At 35.5% G+C, this 10,560-nt stretch overlaps 2 protein-coding genes across 2 annotated transcripts in view; one reads left to right on the top strand and one right to left on the bottom strand.

Moving 5' to 3' along the window:
* Positions 1-4,813, top strand: part of Arpc3A (Actin-related protein 2/3 complex, subunit 3A) — a 5,251-nt gene extending 438 nt beyond the window's left edge. The window contains exons 2-4 of the mRNA XM_043024571.2: positions 2,991-3,167; positions 3,589-3,784; positions 3,978-4,813. Coding sequence (XP_042880505.1) covers positions 2,991-3,167; positions 3,589-3,784; positions 3,978-4,135 — 531 coding nt within the window. The 3' untranslated portion in view covers positions 4,136-4,813. The remainder of the gene's footprint in view (positions 1-2,990; positions 3,168-3,588; positions 3,785-3,977) is intronic.
* Positions 4,814-6,756: 1,943 nt separating this feature from the next.
* Art8 (Arginine methyltransferase 8) lies at positions 6,757-10,155 on the bottom strand. The gene is made up of 4 exons (XM_043024572.2): positions 10,100-10,155; positions 8,515-8,660; positions 8,169-8,283; positions 6,757-7,984 (listed from the first exon to the last, which is right to left on the bottom strand). Exons 1-4 carry the CDS (start codon positions 10,104-10,106, stop codon positions 6,834-6,836), a joined length of 1,419 nt encoding a protein of 472 aa, XP_042880506.2. The 5' UTR covers positions 10,107-10,155; the 3' UTR covers positions 6,757-6,833.
* Positions 10,156-10,560: the final 405 nt, after the last annotated feature.

Below are 10,560 nucleotides of genomic sequence, written 5' to 3'. Positions count from 1 at the left end.
CTCAATTTCTGCCACAGTGTCCTTACTTCGATACATAATTAGGTAAATGTTCATAAGACACCCATAGTTGCTTTCATCATTGGACTTTGTTATCAAGTATATTGGCCATGTTCCAATTAAATCCCCTTGCAGTGGTAGGTGTAGTCCAATAACCTCTACTATGTAGATTCTAGCAAGATATGAGTTTGGGCTGGTTCTTTTTCAAGCCATTGTGAATGGGAATATATTTGCTTGACTTGTCCCCATGATGGGCACTAGTGCCACACAGGTGGCACCCAGGATGGATAGAATAAGGAAGCTTTACCTGATGTGTCCCGATTCTTTTGTGCCCTCTTTCATTGACACATTATAATACTGGAACCATATTTCTGTTCATTTTTTTTTATTTGTCTTTTACTACCTTGTAGTTAAGTATTACAATTTTATGAGAGGACAAATAGCAACACAATTTTTTTCATATTTGTATACTTTCAAAAACAAATACAAAAGAAATAACCATCCTTGGTGAAACCAAAGGATGAGATGGGGATTTAAAACAAAACCTATTTTAGTGAATATTACATCAATTATAGTAATTACAAGTCACTAAATAGAGTTATTACACAAAAGTTTAGTAGAGAAACAGCGATTCACTTTCCCCTTAGGTCAAATATGTTATGACAACTAATGGCAACTATGCGTTTACTCTATCTTTAGGCAAAAAGATTGTTTGGCATGTATGTGTTGCCACCTGTCCACAGTGGGTTGACAATGTATTGTCAGTGACATCTGTAATCTCCATCTTGCCATAATATATTCTGTGGCCTTTATCAGAACACCATAAGGGCAGAAGCTAGTGATGAACATAGTTGTGTTGTCAAATATCCCTTACATTAATAGTACTGAGACCTTTTTTTTATAGTTTTTTTGTAGGAGATTGAAAGCCCAAGTATTCCTACCAACTTCACTACATTACAAATTGAGAAAAAAAACTGCAATTTTCTTTCTTTTTTTGACTCCAAAAAAGAATTTACTGTTCATTGTACCTAGATATAGCAATCTTTTTGACAGTTTTTTCACCACACACAAAAAAAGAGCACTGCAACTAAATATTTTTATTTTAAAAATCCATTTACCAAGCAGTAAAATTCTCTTCTTTTCTTTTTTTCGAAACATTGATATATTTTGCATGTGGGTGCTGATGATATTAGATATAGCTAAAGAATCTTTGTGCCCATAAAAATCAGCCCACTCCAATTAACCTCACTAGAAATTCAAACCCTCAAAAAAACTGACAGTTCCGACAATAAACTTTCATATGTAGAATTGAAACAAGCACTTTCTTTAACTTCAAAAAGGCCTCTTTTCTACATTATATTCTCATACAGATCTAAATTATTTGTTTATATTTTGCTCCTATCAAGCCTTGTTCCAGTCTAGGCACATAAATAGAAATGTTCAAACCTGATTACACTAACTCATTACAAACCATATTAAAACAACCAGGTTAATGGCTACTGAACTTTTCCCACTAGCTAGAAATCATATAATACTCAGGAAATATGTATGCCCTACAACTTCTACATTTTTGTCACCAATGGATTTAGAATAGAGTAAAAGGATGGATAAATAAATTGCATGAAGAATCATAAGCTTTTTAAGACTCTCATATTGAGTTCTCTCAAACTTTTTCTAATGATGAATGAGCAGACTCAGTGGATCCCTTTCCCGAGGTAGCTATCACATTGAGAGATATGGACAGTATACAAAAATTTCTGTCCTTCACAACATTAATAAAGCCTGTGAGAGCTGTACAATATGATAAAACACTGAATATTTGACTTAATCCATTGCGGATGGGTGTCTTGATGTACATGACGCATGAGCTTTGGCCTGACTTTGGACGTCATGATGTACATGACGTTCGGGGATTTTGAACCACTGTGTTATTTTATTGTGCTATGAGTAATGCGTGAGTGATGATTGTCATTGCAGTCATAATTACTACAATTGCCATAATAAGCAAAATGGGTTTCACCTAACATGCAAAACCTAGATAGCACCACTTTCGTCTAGCACCAGCAGGAGAGAGAGCCTTGAATGGCACCCATCCAGGGTCTCTAGCAAACCAATCTCTATAGAGTGATGGCACACAGCAAGTTGCCAACCTCTTACTCTAAAGGACTGCCAATGAAGGATATGCAGCAAAATGAGAAGAGGAACATGACTCAAACCATGCGCAGTGTCTAGAGTATGCCCCTGTGCAGTTTCTAGATGCCTTTTACAGTCATAAGCACAGGTTCCTTCCTCTTCCCTTCCTCTTCATGTTAGCTTCATTGTGGATGGTTATATTTTTCGTATTCATCCATGACAGTACATGAATAGGAAAAAATAAAGTTGCTTTTTGTCCTTTCCTTAAAACAGCAATACTTCTGTCACATTAAGTATAAAGAAAATAATAAGCAGATATGGACCCTATACTACAATTTTGGTAAAGCATACAAAAATTAAAACACAAAAATGGCTCTAGTTTTACAATGAGTGACTGCAAGAGTGGGAAAAATCAAAGTATGTTGTGTGAAGCTGCCTTGATCTGAAATAAAACCAGTCTGGAGTGCCACACAACTGGCACTACTGTTCTTCCTGGGGCCAAGCTAGGAAATCTATTCTATGCTCACATGATACTCTTAAATCTTTTCCAATTTTTTCAAATAAATTACACTTCAAAAAAAGGAGACATCATATATCTCTCAGATAAACAAATAGCATAACTATGGGAATATATACTGTTGTCAGCATGGACCAGACATTTATATTATATTAAAAAGCTAATATAATTTCAGTTACCCTCTTATCAAGCAGCTTTTGTATTTGGCTATAGATATGTTTTCTTTTGAATATGCATTTATATTCTTCTTGTTCTATGCTTGGGACACTTATTGGTAAGCCTATTAAATGCTTGTTTTCTCTTCTATTTATTTATAGATATATATTCTCTTTATTGATTTCAGGCCTACCATTGCAACATGCCCCATCCAGGGGTAATTGTGGGCAACATGGCAATGCTGCCCATAAGAACCAAGTATAGAGGACCTGCTCCCCTCATGACCAGTGAAGGAATTGATGTCATTGATGAAGCTTTGCAGTATTTCAAGGCTAATGTCTTCTTTCGTACATATGAGGTTAAGGTGTGTTTGTATTTTTTTTTTACTCATTCCTTTATGAAGGTCATGATATTTTATTTTTCACTTTTATTTTTTATGCATTTATTTATAGCAGAATATATTTTTGATTGCCATTTTCCTATTTTTAAACTTATGTAATCAGTTGTTTTATTCATGTGGTGTTGCTTTTACTTGTGTCATATCTTGCACCAACTTACATATTTAATAAGTTGTACATTTTGGATTTTGTATGTTTCAGACAAGATTATATTATATGTTTCATTATAATAATTAAGGCATATAGAAAGATGATCTTATATGAATATGTGTCTAGTTTTCAGTGAAGAAAATTTGTACATGAATTAGTGCCATTACTATGCTCAGGAAAGAAAAATATAGATGAGATATATAAATCTGCATTTCTCACGTCTTTTACTTTTACCAGGGCGAGTGCGACCGTACTCTAATCTATGTGACACTCTACATCACTGAGTGCCTCAAAAAACTAGCAAAGTGTAAGGATAAGAATATGGGTCTGAATGAAATGTATTCCTTGGCTCTCTCCAAATTCCCCATTCCTGGAGAACCATCATTCCCCCTCAATGCTGTTTATGCTAAGCCCAAGACTGACCAGGATTTAGGTTTGTATTTATTATTTGTTTCACTTTCTTTGATTTTGTGTGCATGCGTGCATGTGCATGTATGTGCATATACATATGATATATTTGTTTTTAAGAGACAGATATCAAGAAATTGGTGTTTATAGATATGTGGGTTAATGATACATTTATTATTGATACAAAAATGCTTATTAATGCTCTCTTTTGACAATAGAAATGATGCAGCAATACCTCCAGCAGCTGCGGCAAGAGACAGGCTTGCGCGTGTGCGAGCGTGTGTTCAGCACCCCTGACGGCAAGCCTTCCAAGTGGTGGCTGTGCTTCACCAAGAAGAAGTTTATGGATAAATCCCTCTTAGCCCCAAGTGCTTAGGTTTAAGGTCATTAAGGGCTTCAGCCTGGAGAAATTTAAGTGATTTTGGTACCAGGACTTGATTTAAGGTATCTGCATGTTTCTAGACACCTAAGAAAAATAATCAGTACCAATAGAGGTATCTCTGAGAGAGCTGTGTCTGTTTGTCTGGGCAGAGAGCATTTGTCATTGAAAGTAAACCACATTTCTGTGTTTCTTCATCTAAAAGGATTGATTTTCCATGTCAGGATGGGCATGCAGGTTATTGAAATATGATTAAAATTATTTGGTAGGACTTCTTTAATAATTTCTACGATAGAATTAATTACTGAAATTTCACATTTGATGATTGATCATTTGGGGAATCACATGTCATTGGTGAGATTTTAGCAGGTCAAGTCTGCACTTAAACTTGCCTTGGAATTATGAGCAATAGCCAGATTTTAAAAATCCTGATTTCAAAAACCTGTAGAGATCATAAACATTATTTTAATAACTTATTGATTGTTTGAGCAACGGTATTCTTATAGTTGTTCTGAGTAACATGCATCTTTTGTTTTAATTATTGAAAGTTGATGAAAAAATATAAAAGTAATGTGTATTAAAGAAATCCTAATATTTTGAGTTTATACAATATCCAAACCAAAGTGTTGCTGTAAGGGTTACTATGTTGAATTCATAAAGAAATACAAAAACAAATATTTGTTTATTTACCCTTTCAAAAAACTTTGACAGTAATACTGTATCTTATATTTTATCCATCATCTGATAGCCTATTTACAAATAGCACAAAAGAGGAAGATGACCTAGACTAGAGTTGCTTCAGCATGGTTGCAATCAAAGCAGCTGTAGGGTCGAGCAGTCCACACTCAAATTATATAGTCTAGTTGTATCAGACTATAGCTATGTAACCTGCCTACAGCAGTATCTATCTGTTAGCTGGTTTTGAGCTGCCCTGGAGATGGTGCTCTGTTATCATTGTGGGAGAATCTACTCTCGGTAATTGAGATCTCTCTCTCACTCTCTCACACACACACTCACACTCACACTCCACTCACACACACACACACACACACTCACACTCACTCACTCACTCATTCATTCATTCATTCATTCATTCATTCATTCACTCTCACTCACTCACTCAACTCACTCTCTCTCTCTTTTTTTCTCTCTTTCTTTCTCTCTCTCTCTTTCTTTCTCTTTGTCTCTTTCTTTCTTTCTCTCTCTCTAACAAAATGTTGGTATCAGTGTCATGTAGATTTTTTCCCCATTTTCATCAGTATATCAGTATGTAGTTTATGACTTACTATGACCATCCTTCTTCCTTTGTGGTATCTGTAGATTTCCAATATTATTTTTCTATATATTTTTCTTTCTTTTGTGGTATTGCATATGGGAGCATACACATTTACAAAAGTAAGAGTTTAGGTAGCTGGTTTGCTGAGAATAATATTTAAAAGTTATTAAATTTTATTATCCTGTTTTGTTACAGTAACAAATCTATTCCAAATTTTCATTGCATGTAGTGCTTATTTCACATTTTGACTGGTTATGTCAAAGACTAACAGAAACATTTTCTGTATTCCTGTACCTCTTTGTCATTTAAAATGGGTAGAAATATTAATTCTAAGTTTTATAGTGTTATTTTACAATTGGGGGAGGGGGCCAATATTAAGCCATTGCATACGGGTGTAATGACATACGCGATAATGAATGTTATGATGTATATGTTCAGGAATTTTGGATCATTGTGCCATTTTATTGTCATTTACAGTCATAATTAATATAATTAATGTAATAATAAGCAAACCTAACATTAAAAACCCAGATGGCATCACTTTCTTCTTGCACCAGCAGGAGAGAACCTTGAATTGCATCCATCCAGGGTCTCTAGCAAGCACTATCTTTACTGAGCACACAGCAAGTTACTGACCTCTTGCTTTAGAGTACCACCAATGAAGGATGTACAGGCAGAACAAGAAGACAAAGGTGACTTAAACCATGCCCAGTGTGTAAAATATGCCCCCATGCCAGTAGGAATGCCTTTTACTGTGGTACTCAGTCATAAGCACAGGTCTCCTTCCTCTTCCTTACCTCTTCATGTTATCTTCATTGTGGATGGTTATGTTTCGTATTTATTCATGAGGGTACATGAGTATAGAAAAATAGTTACTTTTTGTCCTCCCATAAAACAGCAATACTTATCACACTGAGTATAAAGAAAATAATGAGGTGATATGAACCTTATGCTACAAGCCACAGCATTGATAGAACCTGTAATATGACACCTATAAGCCTCTCAAGACAATAAAATACACAAAAATTAAAACAAAAATGCCTCTAGTTTTACAATGAGTGATTGAAAAAGAGTGGGAAAAGTCAAGGCATGTTACCCGAAGCTGCCTGGCTCTGAAATAAAACCCATCCTGGAGACTGGGCAAGCACATGTATCACCCATCTGCAATGGGTTAAAAAATGTAATGTGATCTTTCTTTAATGGATAGTTTGGCCATATGACTGCAACTTTGGAAAATTGGAAATATTTAGCTTAAAGTGAAAATAGGATATAATTGTTTTTTGAAACATTCATAAAACCTTATAAGTTTTACCATAAAGGTTATAGAAGAAAAGACTTATTAAGATCCATATGTTTAATGATGACTTTTCATTTACATTGCACAATCATATATAAACATCCACACTCGGTAGACCTGCGCTACGTGCAGTCAATAACATCACTATCCTCCTCACCCATTTCATCATTTTCAATCATCTTTGCTATTATAACACATCTGGGCATGGGGCACAAACAGGGTACAGGGTGTTCCTCAGTTTCTGGGTCAAGCATCTCCACTGTCATTGTGTAATGCCGGACATTATCATCACTTTGGGCAAACACTATCTTCCAACCCACTACTTCATCTTTCTCTACCAAATTCTCAAACTCAAGCTGTGTAGTTGAGACTACAGTATCTTGCACTTCTCTATTGTCCTCATTAATGTCATTTTTGGTAGAATTCTTGTTGGTTTCTACTTTATCACTCTCCTGTGGTTCATGATTTTCTGACTTTTCAGATCTTTTTTCAACATGATCACTGGAATCAAGAGCATCATCTTGACAAGTTAACTCAATCTCTGGACATGTTTTAGCTGATCCATATCCCAGGACAACTACAGTTTGCTTCCAATGTGTTGGGGGGCTTCCAGGAGAGGTTGAGAGAGTGATCAGTGTTCCGAGTTCTTCCCCTTCTTCATTATACCAGTATCCATCAAAGTCACACTCAAACCAGAGACAGAGGCCCTGGTAAGATCCAGACTTCGTGATGCCAACAAAAGTGGTTTCGGAAAACAGCTTTACCTCTTCTTCAGTTACCCACCTCAGATTAAACTTCTTAATACATGTTGGTTCAGCTAACAGGTCAGATTTGGGAATAAGGCAGACTTCAGGTTTAATCATTTTGGATCTGAGAGCAAACTGTTTGACAGCAGACATCTTGAATCCATAGACATTATCCCAAAAATTGATCTGTTCTTTGTATAGAGATTGTAATGAACATGGGCATGCATATATTCTTGCATCAGAAGGAAATACTGTGCCTTCATCTGAAAGAAACATATCTCTGGCTTTAATAACTGAATTAAGCATGGATTCATGCAACAAGTAAAATCCCATCCATTCAGACACAATTATGTCAACTTTCTCATCTTCAGGAAGTGATATGTCTTCAACTCTTGAATGGAACACATGGATTATATCACCAAATCCATTGTCCTCTGCAACGGTTTTAATAACTTCTGCCATGCCACTGGCTTCAACAGCATATACTTTTTTGGCCCCAGCAGATGCCATAAATAAGGACAGAATGCCTGAAATGAAACATCATTTTAGTTCTTCCCTAAACAGCTTTAATTCAGATGTTTGTCTAATGTCTGTTCACCTTAGTTTCTGTCTCTTTCCTTCTTACTTTATAAACACTCATTCTACACTTAGTGGTTTTAATATATATCTTTTTCATTCAAATCTAGTATATGATCAGGAAATAATACTTGCCTGTCCCAGCTCCAACATCCATAACAATCTTGTCTTTGAACAAATGTTTGTTTTTGGTAATTGCATCATAATAGGCTGTTGTCCGAGGTTTGTCACTAACCATAAGTCTGTGAATCTGAAGAAAATAAAAAATCTATGACATGTACTACTTCAAACAACTTAAATCAATTTACTTAATCAGGCTATTACATTAGCTTTTTCCATTATACTTCTGAAATGTGTTCTTCTTCAATAAGATCTTCCTCTTCCTATATAGCACTGACAAATACACCAAAAACCATATCATATCATTAATTACATGAAATGTAATATCACACTCCACCCTCCAACAACACCTAGCTCTTACCTCTACATCTTCATAACTCTTGAAGTATTCTTGCGAGTCTTCAGAGACAGGTGAGGGGTCAATTGTTCCCATACTTGCCTCACTGAGATCTGAGGCTTTACTAGTGTCTGCTGCTTCATTGTCCTGCATGGCTGGGACACTCTTCCCTGTCAATGTAAATGTAAGATCACTATTGTATAATCTTTTCACTTGCCAATAAAAGCTCTGTTAACCTACCTATGGAAACAATTCAAATCATATTTTATCAAAGGCTATTCTGACTACATAACAAGAACATTCCATGATTTAGTTCATATTTTCTTGTTAAAGCTTTTATACATCTTATGCATTGTATCTATGTAATAGTCAAGAATTTCACAATAACAATTTTTCCACGGTTCAGTATTTTACTCCCATACCTTTTATATTGAAAACAAATTATATTCTCTCGGCTTTGAGTGTTTAGACATTCCACTTTGTAAATTAACCCTCTCTGGACGGGTGGTACAGCATGTGTACCGCGCATTCAAAAGCCCAGTGGCCGGGCGGCACAGTATTGTGCCAGCCATTCAATTGATTTAGGCCTAATAATTCGAACGCCCCGGCATTTGGACATTCAAGGCTAGAATTCCCCCGTCGGGGATGGGTTAAAGAACATATATCTATCTAACTTTATATTCAATATATTGAATATTGTAAGCCATAAGGTAAAAAAAAACGCCCATAGGAACCTTTAAATCTTTTTTTTTCTCTTATTACTATGGCATTCTTATTCTAGATTCTACTGGACAACCTACAAGTCTATCCTATGAGTGAAGGCCATTGTATTCAAGACAAAAGTTGGATAAAATGAAAATATAATCAGTGATATCAAAAAGATTTTTAAGATATTTTATTCACAGAAAAATGCAACTTAAACTGCGATTTCTTGGCTACTAGCACTGGAGCAACCAATTCATCTCATTCTGATGTTCTGAATAGATGCTTTGAAAATTGACAATCCACATGCAGACTTGCTGTGATGTAGACCTGATGCTGCTGGTAAATTTCACCTCTACAATTTATAGCAACAGAGCTTGATCTGCTCCTGTACACCTCCCTTGAGATATTTTGTTTAATGAGGAACCAATGCAAGCTCTATCTTTCCAGAATATATGATGTGGAGGTTTGCTGGTCTTTTCCAGAACGCCAAGGAGACTGGAGATTGGTTGACACCGGCATTGATGGTCAGGCTACCTATAGGATAACTTACTTGCAACTTCCGACAGAACTGTCATAAATGAAGTCTTAAAATCTATCGATCTACTTTAACGTTCCCATATACTTGAGGCTATAAATTATTGGTATAATTAAGCGTTACATTAATGGGTACATAATTGGAATTAGCGTATTTTATGTTAAACCTCACGATTTCCCTACGAAACTCCGTGTCCTCCCGAATTTCAAGACAAATATCGTCGCTATTATTGGTTAGCATCACTTAAAACTACCATAAATCGAGAATACACGTTCCAAGTACAACTGCAATTTTATGTGGATAAAATTGATACAAAAGAACGGCTATATCTACAGAATAAAGCAAGACAAAATAGATTCTGCAGTTCACCTTCCATCCACGTTTTTAAGCTATGTTTACAAATGTTTCGCGTTCATTGATGCGAAAAAAAATAAAACAAGAGCCTTCCTCGGAATAGGAAATGATAACGAGAATGGAATGGGAAATAATTTACCTCTAAATATTATGTTATTTCCACCACCTTCATATTCAAACACTCTAGATAGATAAGATATGAAAATGGTGTTTTACAATATTTTATTTGATAACAAATTTTATGCCTTCCACGAACGAGTGTGTACGCTGACAGCCTTATATTTCATATACACATTTCATATACAAGTGTGTGAGAGTTTGTGCATATATATATATATATATATATATATATATATATATATATATATATATGTGTGTGTGTGTGTGTGTGTGTGTGTGTGTGTGTGTGTGTGTGTGTGTGTGTGTGTGTGTGTGTGTGTGTGTGTGTGTGTGTGTGTGTGTGTGTGTGTGTGTGT

The sequence above is a fragment of the Penaeus japonicus genome, unplaced genomic scaffold, assembly GCF_977035675.1.
Source record: "Penaeus japonicus unplaced genomic scaffold, GWHDUDI00000001_assembly GWHDUDI00000021, whole genome shotgun sequence".
In the NCBI taxonomy this organism is placed as follows: Eukaryota; Metazoa; Arthropoda; class Malacostraca; order Decapoda; family Penaeidae; genus Penaeus; species Penaeus japonicus.
The sequence above is the reverse complement of the archived record's forward strand: the minus strand, read 5'-3'. Positions and strand labels throughout refer to the sequence as shown.